The sequence below is a fragment of the Oryza brachyantha genome, chromosome 5, assembly GCF_000231095.2.
Source record: "Oryza brachyantha chromosome 5, ObraRS2, whole genome shotgun sequence".
In the NCBI taxonomy this organism is placed as follows: Eukaryota; Viridiplantae; Streptophyta; class Magnoliopsida; order Poales; family Poaceae; genus Oryza; species Oryza brachyantha.
The window spans coordinates 11,110,156-11,133,609 of NC_023167.2; the positions used below are offsets into that span (position 1 = coordinate 11,110,156).

The following is a 23,454-nucleotide window of genomic DNA, read 5'->3' on the forward strand; positions in this document are numbered from 1 at the left end:
CAATACTCCTCTTTATAGTACGACATTCCTAAATGACTCACAATTGAAATTAAACATTCATCCCAACACGATTATACCATTTTTATTTTCATTTCAATAGGGGCAATGCAATGCTTCTCTTTCATGAGTAGTAATCTTCTCCTTCACAATCTCACGTAAGACATTTGGCCTCGTCAATTGATTGTCATTAATCACTAAAAACAAATTGGAGGCCTGGATGCACTTTCAAAGATGAAGGTTGAGATTTTGTTCTTAGACCCAAACTACTACTTGTGGATTGGTGTCCTAACTTACATATTATATTTGTATTAATATTGTATTGATTCGTCATGTTACCACTGGTATCAACATCATTTTCCTGGGACTAGTACCTATTTCACAGTTCCATTGGAAATAATTCATTGGCCTTCTACATCATATCCTCTTCAGCATTATTTGTACAATGGTGTAGGGGCGGGGTGTGATTGACTCCCATCAAATATATATAAATAAAGAATAGGGCTATTACCCATCATCAGGGGGGCAAACCAATAAAAAATCCCTATGTCTTTCACCTTGTTACTATCTCGCAAATACATTAGTATGGGCTAAACCCTATGTCCTCAAATACAGTAGTCGGATCTCTATTCAATGACAGGTATTAAAAATCTATCAACGGCTTCCACCTTCTCGATCTCATCATATTCCATGGTTTTCGCCACCTTCCCGACCATTAGTGAGAACGTTGATTCTAAATGTAGCTAAGAGATTATGTTGTATAGTAAATAGACCACATTTTCCTAACAAAGGTCATTAATACAAGGCAACTAAAATAAGAAGCTAGCCAAATAAGCTTATCCAGCAACTAAAATAGGAAGCTACCCAAACAAGCTTATCTAAACAAGTATACATTGATGGATTGTCTAGATAGGGTAATAAATTAATGCAAAAGGTAAGGTTATTATGACAACCCATTAATCTCTTTGTGTATATTTCATTGGGGGCAAGCACTTCTTGCTTAGACCAAAACGTAGCAAGACACATGCAAAGTAATTAAGAAACAAATGGCATTCATGTCTTACTTCTTAGTTTCTATACTCATATCAAATTACTTGGGGATCACTGCAACACCTCTTGCTCAAGTGGTAGGCGATGGTTCATACCGAATCTATCACCATGGTATTACATTGATAGGTCCTCGTAGTGGTGCAATAGATGGTGGCATGAGACCAGTTCCTTTGGGCCCAGACCCAATCCACCACAATCTTCCTCCATATGCTGCCCCAAGCCCAAGGCATCCCCCAGGTCCTCCTAGCGGTGGCATGAGACCAGTTCCTTCAGGCCCAAATCCACACCATGATCTTCCACCACATGCTGCCCCAAGCCCGAGGCACCCACCAAGCCCTTCGATAATGTAATAATATCACAAGAGTTGATTGGACATTCTACATGGTGAGGATGTACAATATCATTTTCAAATACAATTTTATTATGAATGTGCATCTTCAGCTCATGCAAAATTAATAAAGTGCACCTTTGATTTCACTTTTTTTCCTCCTTTTATATTGTGTTCTTTAGTGTTAGGGAAGAAGTAGGAACCTTGATAATAGCAAATTTGCATTATGGATTTTATATGCATGTTTGTTTAATCTGCACATGCTTTTAAATTCAATGAATAGCACAAGTTGAACATCAAAATCAAGCAAAATCACAAATATTTTTTATTAGAGCAAGTACAATAATATACTATAAGATGGCTATAAGCTGATGTGGAGGAGAAAGGAAACTAAAAAGATGTGGGGTTAGCTCACATGCAAGAGCTAGCTATACACATACTCCAAGAAAAATACATTAAATCCATAAGGGAGAGAAAAAAATAGGAGATAAAAAATAGACCTTATAACCAATCATTACTCACTCTAGTTACATAATTCTTTTTGTTTCGGACAAGATTATGGTCAAAGTTCTAAAACTTTGACTAAATATCTTTTAAAATATTTAGTTTAAAAACACTAAGACAACATGAATAGATGAGTTATAAAGAGTACTTTAATAAAATAAATATTACTTTACTTTATATATATTTAATAGAAAATCACGGTCAAACATAAATTTAAAAGACATTGTCCAAAACAACCAGAATTATCGATCTGAAACTAGTATATGTGTAACTAGTATATGTGTTGACTCTAATGCAACCTTATAGCTTATACCACAAGCAATGAATAATCATTAGTGTCTCCTTTCAAAGTTGAATTGGGCGCATAGATTGGTCATGCAAGATGATAGGATCTCTCCACCACGGCAACATTCTGCGGCAAATGGAAGCAAAAAATGGCATTAGAAATAAATTATCCACCACTGAATTAATCCTGGTTGTGTGGGGTTAGATTGAGCGCTGCAGTGAAGTGTCATAGCATAAAGAATTCTCCATAATGCTATCAAAACGCTTGCTACTGTGTCCTTCTGCACTTCTGCAGTAATGCTGAAGATCTTGGTAGTCCTGCCCCCTCAACATTTTGGGGTGATTGTTCGGGAGATTTCGTGAAAAAAAAATCAAACAACATATTTAAAAATAAAAACTAATTTGTAAATAGAAATTTTATATACATACGTATTCTTATAATGATCTAAATTTCGATGTTAGAAAATAAAACATCGGTGATAAACTTTAAAACTCTTAATTTAAGTTAAAAATTTAAATTTGGTATATAAACTTAACAAGAAGCGAAATAATGGAGTGTTTCCCTTTTCTTCTCTCCCACACAAGGTGTGACGTTAGCTTCAGAAATCCCCAGATTGCGAGCAGTAGCAACAGCAAAAATTGCATTATGGCTTACTGGGGCTGCTACGACCATGTCGAGTTTATGCAGAGACCAAGAGCATTCTGAGTTCAACTATATTACCCTAATTTAATTTTTGACATCGCTGATTTTTATCAATGCTTGATTATTCATTTTATTTAAAAAATCTACGTGATTATTAATTATTTAGTTGTGATTTCTTTTGTTATCAAAGGTGTTTTTAGTATGATTTATAATTTTCCATATTGTACCGATATTTTGAATAAGACGAACAAGTAAGCGTAAATTCAAAAGTCAAAAAACAGAGGTAGTAATTGGTTGGATTCAATAAATGTTTCATTATGTAAAAAGAAACAAGTATGTGTCCATTTAGTTCCCAAAGTTTTTTTTTCTAAAAACATTGTATCAAATCTTTAGACATCTAAATGGAGCATTAAACGTAGATGAAAAAACAACTAATGTATACGTAGGGGAAAATCATGAGACAAATCTTTTAAGCCTAATTAGCCCACGATTAGCTATAAGTGCTACAGTAATCCACATGTGCTAATGATAGATTAATTAGGCTCAAAAGATTCGTCTCGCAGTTTCAGGCAAGCTATGAATTTTTTTTCATTCGTGTGCAAAAACTCATTCCGATATCCGATCAAACGTCCGACGTGACACCCGAATATTTTATTTTCATGAACTAAACGGGGCCTATGTCTAGCAGGAGTTGTGGACCTCTTCATCAGGAGAGCGAGATGTCTTGCTCATCAATAACAACCAACCAAGTGTGCACTTTAATTTAGTCAACATACTTCAGTAGGACACGATTTGGCATCTTCCTACAGAAACCAATCTCTTAGATGGGCAAGTCATTCTCTCTAGTCATATTCAGAGCTTTAATCTGACTTTGTACGAGTAATAATCAATCAAGTGCAACTTGCAATACGCATATATCAACGCAACGAGGCCATGAAAATGGATAAGATCGTATCAGATTTTGTTTTTTTCATCCAAAGACAAACCGTTGATATATAACTCATTTCAGCTCATGTTCCAAAATTATTTCCGTATTTTCTCCAACGTTAACCAAGTCATATTCTACGAAAACTGTGTTTAGCCTATTGACAGATGATTCTTAATTCCCTTGCTCCATGAATTTTCGTACATAGTTAAATTATTTAATATTGCCAACCTTGTCTTTAGGAGTTTACTCTAGGATTTTATCTTAGTTTTTAAATATGTTTAGAAAATGGCAAAGAAGACTTGATTCTTGAAATTCATGGTTCAATAATTATAGAACATATCGTACACAACATCATGTTTCTGGTTTCCATATAAACAATGATGTATTTTAATGGTAGGTACAAAATCACTATTAGTGTTTCTAATTATGAGGTCTTACCTCCAATAGGGTAAGACAAATGTCAACCTTCAATGCCTAATGTATGGCCCAAACAAGCTTGGGAGTACCTTGAAAATTCCCTTCCTGTTACTTTCTGTGGCAAGCAGCTTCAAGTAGAGCGACAGGACTGAAGCTGCTTGCTTTCTGTGATCGATGTAAATTGTTAGCATAAATTAATCGGCATCAAGTAAAAGCACTTCTTCTGAAGTGTTATGCATTTCACTGATTCACTTAAGTTTCTGAAGTGTTATGCATTGACTTAGGTTTGTCTCTCTATGTTCTCTGTTTTTCCATCGTCTTCAGAACATTGACACAACACAATATTTTGAATTGGAACAATGCACAAGGTCGACATGTAAAAGCTCTTCCATTGTTCAAAAAAGTAAATACAAGTAATAAGAGTAATTTTATAGTACTTGAAAAGGTATCAAAATTTTAGTACCGCACAGTACCTATTCAAAAACTGTAAAATTGGTTTGGTTAAGTAATAAACTACATTGCAGTAGGTCGAATTGTCTGCCTATTATTCAATTTCTACGGGAAAAAAAAAGAAAATTAAAATTCTAGCTGGTCAGTGAAAAGGAGCTAGCTAGCTATGCCTAAAGCTCGTCGTGGTCGTACTCGTCGTCGTCGCCGGCATTCGGTGAGCCGCCGGACCTCTGGTACACCGCCGCCATGACGGGGTTGCACACGTCCTCCAGCTCTCTGAGTTTCTCCTCGTAATCTTCCTTGCCGGCGTCGTGGTTGCCGTCCAGCCAGTCATACGCCTCCCTCACCGCCTCCTCCACCTTCTCCTTCTCGCCGCCTTCCATGGCGTCGCCCATCTTGCCGTCCACCGTGTTCTTGATGCTGTAGACGTACGACTCCAGGCTGTTGTGGGCGTCGACGCGCTCCTTCACCCTACGGTCGTCGTCGGCGAACTCGTCGGCCTCGCGGATCATCCGCTCGATCTCGTCCTTGCTGATCTTGCGCTCGTCGCCGGAGATGGTGATCCTCTCCGACTTGCCGGTCGCCCGGTCCGCCGCCCTCACGCTGAGGATGCCGTTCGTGTCCACCTCGAACGTCACCTCGATCTGCGGCGCGCCCCTCGGCGCCGGCGCGATGCCGGTGAGGTCGAACTTGCCGAGCAGCCGGTTGTCCTGGGTCATGCTCCGCTCGCCCTCGTACACCTGGATGGTCACGGTGGTCTGCCTGTCCTTGTACGTGGTGAACAGCTGCGTCTTCTTCGTCGGCACCGGCGTGTTGCGCGGGATCAGGGTGGTCATCACGCCGCCGGCCGTCTCGAGGCCGAGAGTGAGCGGCGTGACGTCGAGGACGACCACGTCCTTGGTGTTCCCGTCGACGTCGCCGCTGACGATGTTGGCCTGGATGGCGGCGCCGTGGGCCACGGCCTCGTCGGGGTTGACGCCTTGGCTGGGCTCCTTGCCGCCGAAGTAGTCCTTGAGCAGCTGCTTCACCTTGGGGATCCTGGTGCTGCCGCCGACGAGGACGATCTCGTCGATGTCGGCCTTGCTCAGCCTGGCGTCCGCCATGGCCTTCTTCACCGGCACCATCGTCTTCCGGAAGAGGTCGTTGTTGAGCTCCTCGAACCGCGCCCTGGACAGCGGCTCCGACAGGTCGATGCCGTCGAACAGCGACTCGATCTCGACGCGCACCTGGTGCTGGCTGCTGAGCCCGCGCTTGGCGCGCTCGCACTCCCGGCGGAGCTTGCCCAGCGCGCGCGCGTCGCCGGTGATGTCCCGGCCGTGCTTGCGCTGGATGAGCTTGATGAAGTATTCCATGACGCGCTGGTCGAAGTCCTCGCCGCCGAGGTGGGTGTCGCCGTTGGTGGCGAGGACCTCGAACACGCCGTCGTCGATGGCCAGGATGCTGACGTCGAACGTGCCGCCGCCGAGGTCGAACACGAGGACGTTCTTCTCGGCGCCCTTCTCGCCAATGCCGTACGCGAGCGCGGCGGCGGTGGGCTCGTTGAGGATGCGATCGACGGTGAGGCCGGCGATGGTGGCGGCGTCCTTGGTGGCCTGCCGCTGCGCGTCGTTGAAGTAGGCCGGCACGGTGACGACGGCGCGGGTGACCTTCTCCCCGAGGTAGGCCTCCGCCGTCTCCTTCATCTTGACGAGCACCATGGCGCTGATCTCCTCGGGGCTGAACAGCCGCACGTCGCCGTCCTTGACATCGACGCGGACGTGCGGCTTCCCGGCCTTGTCGACGACGGCGAACGGCAGCAGCTTCATGTCGCGCTGCACCTCGTCGTCGGCGAACTGGCGGCCGATGAGGCGCTTGGCGTCGTAGACGGTCCGCTCCGGGTTGGCCGCCGCCTGGTTCTTGGCCGCCTCCCCGATGAGCCGCTCGCCGGCGTCGGTGAAGGCCACCCACGAGGGCGTGATCCGGCTACCTTGGTCATTGGCGATGATCTCCACGCGGCCGTTCCGGTAGACGCCGACGCACGAGTAAGTCGTGCCGAGGTCGATCCCGATCACGGTGCCACCTCCGCCGCCGGCGGCGGCGGCTTTACCTTTCGGCGCCGGTGCGGCAGCCGCCGGCAGCGCAACGAGAAACAGCACGGCGAGGGACAGCCCGAGCAGCAGCTGCCTCGTCGACGCCATGGTGAGACACGGGGAGGACGAGGCGGGTGGCGCGGCATATATATAACGGTGGCCGCGCGCGCGTCGGCGTGGGCGTGGCCGAGTCGATCCGGGAATCCGAATTCGAGTTTGGCGCGCGCGTGTGCCGTCCAATGGGAGGCGTACGCGTCGGAGGCGTGATCTGAGCCGTTCGTTTTACGATCGGACGGTGCAACGACGTGTTAACACGTGGCTCTTCGGCTTTTGCTCCGGACATGGAAGGCGCGCAGCTTTTGGTTTCCTTCTTGGTGTATGGGTCCGGCCGGGCCGTGATGGGCCGGGCTCGAGAGGACGAGCCGGAAATACATGTTGGGCTAGATTTTTGCTGGATCGAGGCATTTAAACAGGCCGGTCGGCGCACGGCGATGTAGATGGGGTTTTCAGTAGTGACATATTATCAAAAAAAAAACATATTTAAGTGGATGGAAAAAAAATTGTTGTCAGTGTAAAATTAGCTTCACGGTTTTATAGGCTAACATATCACTGAATGTTACATTCGAGTGACTAATAAGAGTTGATTAGATGTATAAAGAGAAAACAAAATACCCTCAGTGAATGTTTTAATCTAGTTTCATGTTCTAATTAAATGTGTATACGAAGTTTTATCCCCATAAAACTCAATTCTTACCTATCATCATAAATCATTCTATCTCTGTTTTTGCTTATATGACATGTCATTTAATGAGATTAAAACCTTCCCAAAATCCCCACTGACACTGGCCTTAGGTCAGCAGTTTATGACCTTTAGTATTTCCTTCCTAGCTTGCTCGAAATTAAAAAAAAAAAATTCCTTCTGAGCCGGCCAAGTTGAAATCTGCAGGGTTGTAATGTTACACCGGGCAGAGGAGCTCGTCGTAGATCGATTTTCCTGCGACGTTTTCAGTATTTCGACAAGCTGCAGGCGGGGATTATGGTGCTTTTTCTGCGTGTTTTTACTTTGTACAGGCATAGAGCACCTGAATATCACCTTTTTCGGGGGGAAAAAAATATGAGTATACACTTAGACTGTATGATCAAAGTTAACTGGAAAGTTAATTAGAGCTCATGGAGCAAATGAGGAGATGCTCCAAGCTCAAAGATTATGGAGCCCACTAGCTAGGTGAGTGCCAGCATCAGATGCCCGACTACTTAACCGCAACGACATCCTTTAGCTCGAATCTTTCTATTCCAAAGAAATTCGAACTAATCCTCAACTAACCGAGTGTGAAATACTGAAACTTCATGGTGGATGCAAATATTCAGGGCAGCGACGAAGGTAATTAAAGTAGGCAATTAAACTTAGATGGGATAATGTATTGGCAGTATGTGTGACCCTATCCGCTCTGACTCCACTATTAGTAACATCTAAGGGTCACTAAGCATTATGTATTGGAGATGTCCTAAGCCTCGTCACAACCGACCAGCGACGAAAATAAGTCATTAGTGTATGATTAATTATTTATTAGTAATTAAAAATTTTAAAAAATAGATTAACTTGAATATTTTAAACAACTTTTATATAAAACTATTTTTTTAAATACATCGATTCAGAAAGCATGTGCATAGAAAAAAACTTAAAAATTACCCCTCGCGTGTGATTTGCGTTCGTGCAGACAGCTCAAGCGGTCGGATCCAAACAACGCCGCGCTCGCTCCCCTCGACGCGCGCAAAAGCCATGCACCGCTCGACGCGCACATGTCACTCTAGCTAAGCTAGCGACCCGACTCCTCGGCCTCATCAAAGCTTCCTTGTGGCACCGAGAGCAAACAGGTCGAGGGCATGGCCGAGCACCACCTCCCGCCGGAGCCGGCGGAGCACCTGCACCACCACCACCAAGGAGGGAAGGCTGTCCACGCCGACGACCTCAAGACCGGAGGGCATCGCCGCCGGTACGGTTACTACGGCGGCGGCGGCGGCGACATGTACGGCTACGGCGCCGACCCCGCCCGCACGCTCTACTTCGTCGTCCTGGTCGTCGTCCTCCTCGCCGGGATCACCGCTCTCGTGCTCTACCTCGTCTACCGCCCCTCCCGCCCGGCCTTCGCCGTCACCTCCGTCGCCGTGTACTCGCTCAGCCTCAACGGCTCCACCGCCGGCGGCGGCGGTGGCGCGGACTCCTCGCCGGGGGCGGCGCCCACCGCGCTGGCCGCGTCGTTCCAGTTCACCCTCGTCATCCGGAACCCGAACGGGCGGTCGGCGGCGCGGTACGACCGGCTGGCGGCGTACGTGGCGTACCGCGGGGAGCCCATCACGGCGCCCGTCCCGATGCCGCCGCTGGTGCAGGACGCCGACAGCGCGGTCGCGGTGGCGCCCGTGCTCGGCGCCGGGGCCGCCGCGCCGCCCGTCCCGGTCTCCCCCGACACCGCCGCGGCGCTGGCCACGGACGTGTCCTACGGCGTGGTGGCGCTCCGGGTGGTGGTGCTCGGCCGCGTCCGGTTCGTGTCCGGGCCGTTCCGGAGCGGGTGGCACTCCATGTACGCGCGCTGCGACCTCCTCGTCGGCGTCCGCAAGGGCGTGCAGCCAGGCGGCGGCGGCGGCGGTGGCGCCGGGCCGGAGGCGCCGCTGCTCGGCAACCCTTCCTGCGCCGTCGACATGTGATCAAGCAGCTAGCTAGCTTCATGGCATCGAATTTCCTCCTGCGTATGCGTAGAAATTTAGAATTTACCTATACTGCTAGACGTACATATGATGTATGTAGATACGTATCTGTACTGTGGGGCGGCCGTATGTACGTATATTCACAAGCACACGTGTCACCCCTCCTTTGCAGTAGATACGTATATGTATATATGCCGAATAAATAACATGATATGTTCTACAAAATTTTCAGCATGCAGAATTGATGCTAGTTGTTGGCTGTAATATATAGGATTTACTCACTCCATTCCAGGCATTTCTAATTTAATATCGTAGCCTAAAGTTAAGTACCGAGTAGAAAAGACAGTCCCACTTCATAAATGTTCCCCTTTCATATTATATGATGACCTATTACTCTCTAAATTTACATTAATCTTAAATAAATTTGTACACATATATAACATTCAGATGAATATAGAATGGAGGAGTATAAAACAAATAGCACTAAAGGGATAGATAGAGGTAGGATTGGACTAAATCTAAACAGAAAACCATTAACAAAACAAGTAATATTAAAAATAATTACATTATCAGACAATAGTTAAAAATAAATATGTGTACTTTGGAGAGGTGTAGTATTCATGTACCTATACCTGGTTACAACAACTATTAGAAAAGGTTGATCAATTGCTTTGCAGTCTTGAAGCCCAGAAATGGTGATGTTAGTGGAACTGCAGTATATAGCTGTACTGGAGTACTTGGCAACTTGAAGCCCAGGAGCGAGAAAGATGGGCCAACTATGAGCTGCAGGGCATCCTCTCCATGGAGGCCTGCAGACCTGGTAGCCGAGAGGGCCCAAAAAGAAGACTGCAGCCTAACTCGCCGTAAACTCTAGGAAAGCGTCCACTCTAGGTCCTTCAACTAGCTCGAGTTTCGTTCATGACTCTCAATCGTAAAACCGGGTATACAGCATATCCTTCGACTCCTAAAATTACTGTGGATAAAGCATCTTAGTTGTATTGAGAGTGGCTTTTGCTGACGTGGTACTTGCATGGCATTCTTCGCTGCGGTTATTGCGGTTTTCATGATAACCACAATGATTGTAGCGAGAAACCACCCAAATCCACGCTCCGCCAAGTGGCGGCTTCGGAGCTCTTCACAGTAACGTAAACCCTGTGCGTGACACCATGGGACAATAGTACAAGTCAACCGACGAGGTTGAATCTGGCCATCAAAATGAGAAGTAGCTCCCCGCCTCCACCTCTGCTAGTCGCGCATGTTGTATTGATCATTGTAGGCGTCATTGATCTTGCTGCCTCTATCCTCAGGGACATCGCCATCGCCAGGAGGCTGCTATGCCCCATCACTCAAACATCACACTTGAGATCCAAGATTATCTCTTCCGTGTCAAAACAGCGGCTGAGCTTCTGCTACACACAAAAAGATTCACTTGATTCACAATTTGTCAGTGGTACGAAATTGGATTTGGGTGGTGATTAGCAATTAGCTAAGAAGTAGAAAGTACATTGAACTTGGATTTGTTTGGGCGCCAACCGCTAAGGAATTAGATTTGGATGGCGTGGTGGCAGTAGTGGATAGTGTCACCTTCATTTTGCCTCCCGGGCTCCCTGTTGTCACCCTCAACGCTCGAGGCTCAAGTTGCTTCCCCCTGTACTGCTCCTAAAACACCATCATCGCCACCTAGCGAGGGGGTTGCATCTCCACCATTCCCTATTTCTCATCTCCACAGCCACGATTGGCTTCCTCGAATCCACACTAGCCACCTTCTCTACCACTAGTAGAGCTAGAGGAAAGAAGGGCAGAGAAGCAGAGAGGAAGGGGAGAGAAGATGGTATGTATGCCGTACGATTTTTTAGAGAGTTATGTGTGGGCCATAGCTATTTTTAATTAATTTTTTAATGTTCTATGCCACATAAGCATTATAGGTACCACATCACCTAAAAGGCCAAGTCAAAATGCCACCTAGTCGCCATGCAAAAAAAAAAGTCAGCAAAGACAACATGTTATGTCAGCCAACATCACTCCCAATGCTATAGAGTGACTTGATTAGCATTGATTTTAGAAGTTATAGGACGCTTTATGTATGGTTTTACGTTTAAGGGACATGAATGAATGTCAACCAATAGATGAAGGACATAGAGTGGACTTTTCCCTAAATTCTAAAGCGAGATTTTACATTTCTTTTGAATGCACAACACGCTTCTCTTGCTCTTTATTTTTTCCTCAATCTTTGTTGAGACTAGGGCCGTCAACGAGACGAGTTTGAATGAGCCATCCTTCCTAGGCTTGAGGCAAGCTCGAATCAAGGCTACCAAACTTTGAGCTTTTAGGCAGGTTTACCTGAGCTCGATTAGGCTCGCGAGCTAAGTTTGAGCTCAGCTTGAATACACGATAGTATATTTTTATGGTATTTCTTTTGACAAAGCAATTAATTTAAGCCAATCATATTATATAATATTAAATTAAATATACATGATTTAAAATTAATATAATACCAACCCATATTTTCTTATCATTTAAATATATAATAATTTACTTAATCCACTATCTTATCAAATAAAATTAGCATATATAGGTAAGCTCGTGAGAAGCTCGAGCTTAACTCCATAAAGCTTGCCAGCTTTGGATTAGGCTCGGGCTAGCTTGGCTCATTACGAGATCGAGCCAAGCTCAAATCGAGTAGCCAAGCGCGAAAAACTTACGAGCTTCAACCTAGCCCTAACTGGGATGTCCAAACATCGTTTCTCATGGAGCATTAAAGGGATCAATGTTTGTTTATTTCAGAAGCCAATGATGTCATGTCTCTCATGCATAACCTCTTCTATTCTATATATTTGCATGTGTAGTGATTGTTAGGTCGTGTGCTTCCATGATGCAGAGATAAGGGATATAATACTTGTTAGGAATAATAGATCAAGACACAAGATTTAACGTGGAAAAACCCCTCTAAAGTAGAGAGAAAAAAAACCACGGAAGACAAATCCACTAATAAAGGTACGGGATTACAGGTACAGGGGTGGCATATATTTATAGGCATTGAATAAGACTAGCATTAGGACTAGGACTAGTACTATGACTAGGATTAGGACTAGTACTAGGATTAGGATTAGGTTATTTAAGTCATAACCCAACAAACCTCCTCTTGAATCAAAATCCCTATAAATATGAACTAGAAGAAAATGTCTCCAAAACCCCGAAGGGTAGCTAAGCACCATGAACACCTACTAAGTCTAGACAATGCTTGAACTTAGTATTGGAAAATGACTTCGTGAGCATATCTGCAGGATTGTCTTCAGTGTGTATCTTCCCACAGTAACTTGCCCTTGAGCAACAATATCACGAATAAAGTGGTGCTTAATATCAATGTCCATGGTCTTGGCATGAAACATGTCGTTCTTGGTCAAACAAATAGCACTCATGTGTCCAATCTACTCGGTCGTGTTGGTCGTTGTGCGTTTTGGCTGGCTGCATCATCGACGTGCATCTCCGGCCGCGGCGCGGCGTCGTCCGCATCCGCATCTCCTCACGCACGCCGCAGCAGCAGCAACAACCACCATCGCCTCTCCCCGTGCACGTGTAGCTGTACAGCAGCAAGGAAGCAAGGTGTGGCTGCATGTGCTTGTGTCACGTCAAGGTCAAGATCAGGATCAATTGGTGAAGATCAATATTCCATTGATTTCTTTTCTACCCGCACGCACCAAGTCTATCAAGGAATTTTTCTCTCATTCTTGAGATCTACCATATATTTTTTGATCTGTAAATTTTCTCGAAGTCTTTCACCAAATTAGACATTGAGAAGTTTGATGGCAAGATCAGTTTCAGCATATGGCAGATTCTTATGAGAGTTTTGTTGTATAAGCTGGTGTTCACGAGACCAAAAACAACCGAGTTCTGATTTGCAATCCGCCACCGCCGGCTGGTTCGTCAGACCAGATCGATTTCTGACGTCAACATTGGCGCCCTTTGATCTACTAACTTTTCTTCTACAAGCCGGTGTTTGGAAGGGAAAAACAATTCATCGAAAAGATTTTCGTTCCTGTTTATCACTTTGATCAAATTTATCAGGAGATTTCAATACTTCGTTTCGCTATTCTGTTGGGTTCTCCTAATTTATACCAACAACTTTAAGATTTGATCCTACGAAGAGTTTTGAAGTATTACTCGATGCTCTTGTTTTGATCACATGATTTCAGAAGAACTGCTATGAGCACATGACCAATTTTTCATGAGGTTTATCAGGAGATTCAAATACTTCGTTTTGGTTCGCATCTCTGTTGGGTTCCACCAATTTATACCAACAGGTTTAGGGTTTTATTCCCATTGCAACTTTGAAGTATGGCTCACTGCTCCTATTCAAAACAAGCGAGATTCTCGTTGTCCTCAAGTTTGGTTCGTGCTTATTATAGTCCAAAAGACTATTTGCCGCAAGGTGATTTTATCTATATGAGGTTTCTGGTGATTTCAATTTTTATGCTATAAGGGAATTCGTCTCAAGGTGGAGATTGTTAGAGATATGATCCGAATTATTATCTGTAATGTATTTGGATTATATTACTAGTTTCCTACTAGGTTTCTTTCTTGTAACCGTTTCCTACTTGGAGTAGGAGTAGGATTAGTTTCCTAATAGAATTCTGTCAACATTTTCCTATTAGGACTCTCTGATTTTCCCTTATATATATCCACTGTAAGCTGCACGGGAAGGGTGCGACAGCCCGATGTATTCCCTTGCTATTGTAATCATCACCTCATAGTGGTTATTGCCGGTTGGCGCCCGTGGTTTTTCCTGTAAGGATTTTCCTTGTTAAATCTGCTTCTCGGTTATACGTCTATTTCCCTAACAATACTCTTAGGGCCCCTTTGAATTACATGAATGAAAAAACAGAAAAATAGAAAAAATATAGAATTTTGACAAAAATGTAGGTATAAAAAAGAGGATTGCAAATCATAGAAAAAACAAGGAATGACCGTTTGATTGGACCACATGAAAAACACACGAATTTGAGGAGAGATATAGACTCAAAGGAATTTTTCCATGAGGTTCAACCTCTTGTTAAATTTCCTCCAAAACTTATATAGAAAGATGCATTCCATAGAAATTTTATAGGGTTCATTCCTTTAATTCAAAGGGCTTTATTGAAAAAATTCCTATAGAAATGAAATCCTCTAAAATTCCTTTGAATCAAAGAGGGGCTTAATTATTATTATTTTTAGAAAAGGCGCTTAACAAATAATAAAATTGGATGACCTGATACGTTTTGTACCATATCGAATCCCATGTAAAACTTTAAAATCCACGTTATTTTTTAGTTTAATATCGATCATTTTCAAGGATTTACTACCTTGAAGGGCATCTTTGGTTCGAAGCACTTTTAAGTTTGATTTGGAGTAATTTTAAGGTACTACCCCGTCTCAAAATAACGTCAGTTTTAGCCATTCTAATTTGTTCCAAAAAAATTATTTGAGTAATTATTCAGTTGGAATTTGTGAAAGTAAGGAATACAAACATTAGGAATAAATAATGATAAAGTATAGATATTTTACTATCTTAGGTGTATGATGAGTAGAAATTAAGAGTATTTTTTCTATCCTCGAGGAGATATCGTGAGGTACCACTGTTTTCTATAGGTACCAAATTTTACATAGAAAACAGTGGTACAAGGTACCAAATTTTACATAGAAAACAATGGTACCTCCTCAAGAATGAGAAATTACTCAGAAATTAAAGTTATCTTGGGATGGAAGGAGTATAATAGAAGAATTGAAATGTTTCATGTAAAAAATCCTATAGAACTCCCACGTTCCGAAGATGCCATATGAAACAACAAGCTCACACCTAGGGAAAAACTCTCAAAGATATAATAAACTCACAAATAATGATGGTACTAGCACGGATTAACTTCAGAAAAAAAGGATTCCTCAAAGTTTGTTTCATTGCAATGTGGCATATATGGAAGCAAAGGAATGAACTAATTTTTCAGGATGAGCAACCTACCTTTCAGTCATGGAGAAGCTTGTTTAGGAACGAGATTCTTTTACATATGTGCAGTATGAAGGAGCCTTTAAAGCAAAAAGTTTTTTTTAGCGATTAAAGCAAATAGTTTTTGATTGGTTACAAACCTTATAGATTTATTTGTTTCCTTTTCCTCCTTCTCATGTAACCGGCTACTTTGTATATATTTAAATAAATGAAAATACACTACTAGGCAAAGTCCTGTAGCACTTCTAGTCAAAAAGAAAAAAAAAACTCACATATAAAAATCTCTTACAAAAACCAAACTGTTATAGGAAAAAAAATCTCCACAGGAAATTAAGACAGTGTCCACTAGATTTTGTCAAATCACTTTTCTCTTTGTTTGCAAGTTTCTAATGCCATCAGTAACCTACTATTCGCTGTGTGTGAACCATGCGTGCCAGGGCAAACTAAAGTCTCCATCTAGTCACGGACTCACGGGGCTGCGTTCGGACAGGTTTAAACCCATGTAAAACGTGATAGCGGATTAACATATGCTTAATCAAATATTAGCTATAAAAATTTTAAAATAAATTTATATAATTTTTAAAAAAACTTTCCTATATAAAATTTCTATAAAAATATCAGGTTAGCAGTGTGAAAGACGTATATACGTGAAAAATGAGAAATTTGGATTAGTTAACGGTGGTAAATAACAGACCGGCAGTAGCAGGAGCAGCGAAGGAAACGAGCGGCGCGTCGCTGTTGCCTCCCAGCGGCGCCAAGTCGCGGTAGTAGCGTGCTATGAGACAGTACAGCGTGACACAACCCTCGCTGACGTCGCGAGGATGACGTCAGCCGATGGAGATCCTTTCGACTTTCCCCCTCTCCCCCCTCGAATCCGTCTCGGTCTCCGTCTCCGTCTCGGTGCGCGGATGCCTCTCTTGGCGGAAACCACCGCTAGTTTTGTCCAAATTGGGTGCTAAGAGCGTCTCAAAGAAAAAACTAAAATCTGACTATTCAAATCAAAATTTTACTATTCATTTTAATTTTGATAATTTGAATTATGAGAGCGTCTCTAAGAGACTCTCCATTCCCACTCTCCAAATCCTGGCAGGGGAGGATGACAAGAGGGTCCCATCCATATGAGACCCATGGATAATAATTTTGTTAGTGAGAGAATGCGTTGTCAAATTTAGCCATTTAAATGACATGGCAAGTTAAATAGCTACTCTTTTAGAGAATAATTTTTTAATGCAAAATTATCAACTTTAAGTATAACAAGTGAGATGGTCATTCTTTTAGAGATACTCTAATATGTCTGTCATTTGTATTTATTCTCCTTACTTAAAAAAACTTATATTATTATCATTATAACTATTACTTAATATAATTTAATTATAACTTACTTTCACATATTTACAAAATATTTTGCACAAGTTGAATAGTCAAAGACCTGACAAAAAGCAACGGTCTATTAAAATATGGAGGGGGTATAACAATATTGATGATTTATTCATGATTAAAAAGTTAAATTATGAGTAAAAATATATATGCTCTTCAGGATTTAAAACTTGAAGGTCAGAAAATAAATTACGATAAAATTCTCAAAATCTTCTTTAAATTTAAGTTTTAATTTTCTTTCCTCATAAGTAAAGCATTGTTTTGCTGACGTTGGGTTACTTTCGTCACAACCAACGATAACAGTGGTACATGGAGTAATTAGAAAAAAAAAAAAAGAAAGGGATGACCAGTGGAATGATCTGTTCCACCTGTTTCAGAGGGTGGGTCTTTGTCTCGGCTTTATTTTACTATACAGCCAGCATATTTTACTTTTTTCACTTTTCACTTTCCCTTCTTTTTATCTCTCTTTTATTTCGTTGACAGGGATACAGTTTGCTTTTGACGATTTTCGTTAAACATTGTTTTGAACATTTTTTAATGAACATTTTGGTGATTAGGAAAAATGTTGAGTTAAAACTTTGAACTTTGATGGTTGATGATTTTCCAGATGATTAACTTTATAAAAAAAAGAATATGTACATTTGTTTTGGAAAATACTCTGGATATCATAAACGTTTTAGATGTTGTAGAAAAATATTGTTCGTCTAAAATTTGAAAGGTTAACTTAAATTTTGTATCAAATACTCTGAATGAGGGGAGTTGGTATTTTAGTCATTTAAATGCGACATCGTAAAAACGGGGCTATTTCTAAAACTATACTGAATACAATTTAAAAAATATTTACTCGGCCTGTCTTATATTTTTTTTGGTCATTCAGTCATGGTTTAATTAGGAAACACGTTTTGGACGGCGTTTCTAATTTAACAATTTGCCTTTAAAGAACCACCCTGATCAGTGATCAGCACCCTTTTTACATCATGTGTTGACTCGGCATTTTTTCCCCTTCTGTCGAGGCCTGACCAAACCCGTTTATTCAAAGCTTCAAGTCAAATTCAAAATTGTATACATTTTCAACGATGAACAAACATAAAATTTTATGTAAAAAAGAAATAGTAGTAGTAGCCAGAGTGACGTCACCAGCAAAGTCCCAGCTTAGGTCCTGTTTAGTTTTTAAAAACTTTTTCTAAAAACATCACATCGAATCCTTAAACATCAAAATAAAGTATTAAATATATATGAACAATAAAACTAAATACACAGTTACGTGGAAAATCGTGAGATAAATTTTTAAGCCTAATTAGAACGTGATTAGCTATAAATGCTACACTAACTAACATCTACTAATGATGAATTCATTATACTCAAAGGATTCGTCTCGCGGTTTTCAGGCGGAATCCGAAATTTGTTTTATAATTAGAGTACGTTTAATACTTCAAATGGGTATAAAAAACTTGATTTGATGTTTTTTAAAAACTTTTTGCAAAGTAAACAAGACCTTAGTCTTGTGCCATGGTAACCGGAGAAGCACGTACGTAGTTTCTAACGTATTTTCCATCAGATTCTCTGAATAAATCCAAGTTTAGAAGATGTTAAATCATCCCCTTCTCTATCCCTCTTCACCGATGAATCTGTTCGCCTGTTTGGACCAGAGAGGCAGAGACCATTTGGTGGACCAACTCAGCAAATGGGCAGTACGAATATGCGTTAATATTAAATTATGGATTATCATTTTTTTCTACAGACATACTTTGCAATCTTGTACGTTTCGTGTGAAATTTTTCTATATAAAAATTCCTCGTCTGATATTTCCAACATAAGCTTATCACTTTCTATTTGTATTAATTAATTCGGTCGTTTAATTATGTACACAAACAGTTGTCACAAAATTTGAATACTGATTCGATCGTAAAAATCTAGCTATGTCGATTACACGCACACAGTTTCTCCTAGTATTAAACGGAGATATAATAAAAGGACAAAATACAAAGACCAGCTCAGCTTAGCCCCCCAGCTGGGTCAATTCCTCTGCACGTTTTAGTTTAAGCGGCTAATCCAATTAGCAATTCCTCTCCGACGAGATGCGCGCCGGCTTGCGCAGGACACGTGACGTCACCCCTCCCTCCCCCCGCGCGGCGCGGCCGGTATTTATAGCCGTCGTCGCCTCGCGCCATTCCAAACTGCTCGCCTCGTCTCCTCATCTCTCTCGCCCACTCACGTGCAAGCAAGCTACTCGGCTACTCCGGCGAGGTGTATACACATGGAGGGAATGGGCGACGCCGTGGCTGGCGGCGTGAAGCCGGCGCCGCCGCTCCCCGGCTGCGGCGGCGCGGCAGCGTCGACACCGTTGTCGGAGCGGAGGGGGGAGGAGGAGGAGGTGGTGGTCGCTGGGGAGGACGAGCAGATGGAGAGGTTCTACGCGCTGGTGGCCAACATCCGGGCGATGAGAGGCATGTACATGAACGCCGCCGCCGGCGGCGGCGGGCAGAGCGACAAGCGGGCGAGGTGCGCGGAGCCGCCGTGGAGGCCGGCGTTCAGGATGGAGGACTTCGAGCCGGTGGCCTCCGCCGGCGACGTCGGCGACGACGCGGCGTGCTCCAGCAAGAGCAAGAAGCAGAGAGGAGCTGAGCACGGCGCCACGGCGCCCGCGGCGAGGCGGCGGACGGAGAAGGCGGCGGCCGGCGCCACCGACGACGAGGAGGAGGACGGCGAGGTCGTCGAAGGGAAGGAGCACCGGCTCGCGGCGTCGCGGCGCGCGGGCCCACTGACCAGCTAGTTAGCCGGTTTCATTTGGACTTGGTCTTCGATCCGTTTGGACTTTTCTCTGATGCAGTCAAGCGTGATTATCACATAATCAATCCATGCCATGTGATCAGTTTAAGTTGCAAACATCTGCAATTTGTATCAAAACTGATGAAAAATGCAGTGGTGGCATGAATTAGATTATCCATCCGGTGTGTTACATCATTCTTCTGAACCTGAAAAAGGGATAAATAGCTCTAGTTTAAATTTGAACTGCTCAATTCTTTAGTCGAAAACAGGAATCAATTTGATGAACAGGATTAGTACCGAGTAAGTTTTTATATCACCTATTTGTAAATTGGGATCTATACGTCCTTTGGAGAAGAAATTTTTGTAGGAATTTTAAAGAAATTAAATTAAATTTGGAGTTTTAAAGAAATTAAATTAAATTAAATTTTATAAAAAAACCTGTTAAATGCCTATAGTTTGCTTACTATACTTTTGGTCTGTTCTTTGTAACCCCTAGTTTGGGGATGAAGCTTCTAAACGTAACTTTTAAGGGCTGATTGTTTGGTTTTTTATAAAAAAATAATTTAGAATAAAAGTACGTATTCTTAACAATCTAAAAAGCCAAGACTGAAAAATAAATTTCGGTTAAAAAATATTTTTAAAATTAACTCTAAATTTAAGGTTTTATATTCAAATTTTGACTTATAAGCATAAGTATAAGTGAAAAGTGACATTTCCATGTACCAACTGTTTATTTGGAATGACATTATCATTTTGTTGAGCAACGTGGATTTGCTCGTAAATATAAGCAGAAAATTTACTTGAATTGACTTACCTGTCTAGGGGAGGATTGAAACAATATTAATATGGGCTAATTGCTACTTCTTTATCCCCAAAAACATCCACCCCTAGCTTCCTAAGAAAGAACTGAGTTAGTCAAATAACCAAAATACCCATCACAATAGCAAGATAATATTAGTGGGTGGATAGGTGAGGGGTATTGAAACAATAAAGTTTCTCGATTTGCGAAACTATGGGTAGGCAAGAGTGAAAAAAATGATTTGTTTTGGAATAAAGTTGAAATTCTATAAGTCAATTTATTTTAAAACAAAGTTAAAACTCTATAAGTTAATTTATTTTGGACGAAGCGAGTACAACATCGACTGTTGGTTGCCGAAGAAAACCACATTCAGTGATGCGTATTATGAAAGCGGCACAAATCTTTCTATTTTAGAGGGAGAGAGCATCAACATCATCATGTTTAGTTATGATGATTATAAGTTATAATACTTTTATGCTAGTTTCCAGAGCAATTTAAAAATAAATGCTGAAAATAAACTATAATTGAAAAAACCTTAAAATCGACTTAAAAAATATTTTTTAAATTTAAATTTTGGCTGTGGCTTATGAGTTGAAGGGTAAGTGACAGAGGTGCATATACAATGGTTGGACTATACTGATATCTTAGGCACGTACTCGAGAAAGTCGTTGACTTTTTGACCCACATTAACCATTTATCTTATTAATATATATAATAATTATTTATTTTATTTATAATTTAATTTATTGCTAAATATATTTTAATTATAACTTAAATTTTATATATTTTACAAAAATTAAATAACACAAATGGCTAATATCGTGCATCAAGATATCAACGTTATCATTTATTTAAATACTGAGAAAGTATTATAACTTTATATTATATAGTACTCCCTCCATAATTAAATATATGACGTTGGTTAGTTTAAAATTGAAGTAACCAACGTTATATAAAAAAAATGGGAGGGAGTACCTCGTAATCGAACATATTCAGTATGAAACTCTAGTAGTACATGGGCTTTCAACCAGGATCCATCCTACACGTACGTAAGGCTTGAATGCTTGATCCACTGTTAAAATAATCTATTAATAGTGTTGTAAAATTCACGCAACCTAAAATTTACTATACATTTGCAATAAAGAGATGTTATGTTAGAAAGAAATACGTTACATTTCTAAAAAAATGTATGAAAAATATACCTAAGAGAGTATAATTATAAGTACAAGATTTAAATTTTTATAATATATAGAGTTAGTTTCACTCGTAACTTTATCGCCACAGCCTCATTTGCAATGCAACGATAACATAAACACATCAATAGAGAAAATACAATATTTTGATATGATGCATATGCAAAACAGAATATTTTTAGAAACACAATAAAAGTGCTGGAATAATCATTAAAGAAAGTAACGAAAATTTTTTGAATTGATTAAGAGAGATAAAATCAATAATTTTTTAAAAGGCTTATCACACGCTTGCGTTTTTACAAAATCTTCATGTATTGAGTCATAAAAAAACCACAAAATCATCAAGTATCCCTACAAATTTGAATGGAAAATGTTTTTTTAGATATTTGAATACTACATAATTCTGCCAAAAACATTTTATTGTAAAGATGATTGTTCCGGCCGGTGAACTGTCCAAAAGTTGGACACTCCAGAGGAGAAATCGTGTTCCTTGCTTTTGATGGGGAGTGCTTTGGATGATTTCTACCTGTCCTATCAAAAGTGAAGACTGAAACAATATTAATATAGGCTATTGCTCAATAGAGCTGCAAAGAGTTTTAGGGGGTGTTTCCATGGAAAAATAAAAATTTTTGGGTGTCACATCAGATATTTGACTGGATATTGGAAGAAGTTTTAATTCAGACACGAATGAAAAAACGAAATTCACGGCTCGCCTAGAATCCGCGAGACGAATCTTTTGAGCCTAATTAATCCGTCATTAGCACATGTTGGTTACTGTAGTACTTATGGCTAATCATAGACTAATTAGGCTCAAAAAATTCATCTCACGATTTCTCACGTAACTGTATAATTAGTTTTTCTCTTCATCTATGTTTAATGCTCTATTTAGATGTCTAAAGATTCGATGTAATGTTTTTGGGAGAAAATTTTTGGGAACTAAACATGACCTTAGATAAGCTGGTAGACTGAAAATTTATTATGAAGAAATTTATTATGAAGTAAAACCAGAAACAACATTGGCCATTGTCAGGCTAATAGATATAAGATACCCATAGATGTATACTTCAGTGAAAGTACTACATGTATAAGTCATATACGAAAAGGAAACACATAAAGTCACGACAAAGTATGCTAGAAAAAAAAGCAATACACATGGTTACAGAACCCTATTCAGCTTTTACCAACACTATTCAAATATTATCTATACTTATGTTACCTTAATTTAGATAAGTAGGATAACTGAGGACATAGGGCTTGTTTGGTTGCTGCTCTCGAAGAGATTTGTCTGATAAGAAGCGAGCCTGAGAGCTGTGAGTAAGTTGTTTAGTTGCTACCCTAATATAATATGCTCTTTGATTCAAACAGACTCAGGCAACCAAAATACGTCTCCTAAATTAGACCAACCACTCTCCACCACCACACGAAGCCGCTATAGTTTGAATGCCAATGCTCGATTTGATATTTCCTTGTTGACAAAGTGTATTTTGTATTTGTGTTTTGATCTCAGGCTCAAGTTGTTAACCAACCAACAAAACTCAGGGCTATATGACCAGGTTAAAAATCTCAAAATAGCAGGCTACCTTTAGATGTGAGTTTTTCTCAAGCGTGGAGCTCAGGGTAGCATCCAAACATACCAATAAATACAAAACCACTGAAGATAAGGTGAAGATTGTCTTTACAAACACAAACCTTGTTGAGTTAAGATCTGAGAAGCCACCTCTGTACTAGTCACGACCTCAATCTCACCAATTAGTTTGTTCTCCGTAGTTATAAATGCTAGGGGAGTATATTGTTTTCATTTTATACTCTTGTTTGGTTCTTATTAGAGTATTGCTATTACCCGTCATTAGCGGAGGTTCAATCCTATATAAAAAAATCCCATGTTATTCGCATTGCTATAATCTCATATGTAACTTCACAACGGAACAACTAATACTGTGGTTGGATTTTATCAGTCATCAACCA

General features: G+C 41.2%; 3 protein-coding genes across 3 annotated transcripts; 2 read left to right on the top strand and 1 right to left on the bottom strand.

Moving 5' to 3' along the window:
• Nucleotides 1-4,607: 4,607 nt before the first annotated feature.
• On the bottom strand, nt 4,608-6,779 carry LOC102715392 (heat shock 70 kDa protein BIP5-like). The gene has a single exon (XM_006655182.3). The coding sequence runs from the start codon at nt 6,777-6,779 to the stop codon at nt 4,773-4,775; it is 2,007 nt and encodes a 668-aa protein (XP_006655245.2). The 3' UTR covers nt 4,608-4,772.
• A 1,620-nt stretch (nt 6,780-8,399) lies between these two features.
• LOC121054523 (NDR1/HIN1-like protein 1) lies at nt 8,400-9,660 on the top strand. Its single transcript, XM_040524513.1, has one exon. It carries the CDS (start codon nt 8,556-8,558, stop codon nt 9,372-9,374), a length of 819 nt encoding a protein of 272 aa, XP_040380447.1. The 5' UTR covers nt 8,400-8,555; the 3' UTR covers nt 9,375-9,660.
• A 9,236-nt stretch (nt 9,661-18,896) lies between these two features.
• LOC121054531 (NRR repressor homolog 1-like) lies at nt 18,897-19,855 on the top strand. The gene has a single exon (XM_040524538.1). The coding sequence runs from the start codon at nt 18,986-18,988 to the stop codon at nt 19,499-19,501; it is 516 nt and encodes a 171-aa protein (XP_040380472.1). The 5' UTR covers nt 18,897-18,985; the 3' UTR covers nt 19,502-19,855.
• Nucleotides 19,856-23,454: the final 3,599 nt, after the last annotated feature.

What these genes read in the sequence shown, in the direction of transcription:
- LOC102715392 (XM_006655182.3), bottom strand. Translation starts at nt 6,779, where the DNA reads ATGGCGTCGACGAGGCAGCTGCTGCTCGGGCTGTCCCTCGCCGTGCTG.
- LOC121054523 (XM_040524513.1), top strand. Translation starts at nt 8,556, where the DNA reads ATGGCCGAGCACCACCTCCCGCCGGAGCCGGCGGAGCACCTGCACCAC.
- LOC121054531 (XM_040524538.1), top strand. Translation starts at nt 18,986, where the DNA reads ATGGAGGGAATGGGCGACGCCGTGGCTGGCGGCGTGAAGCCGGCGCCG.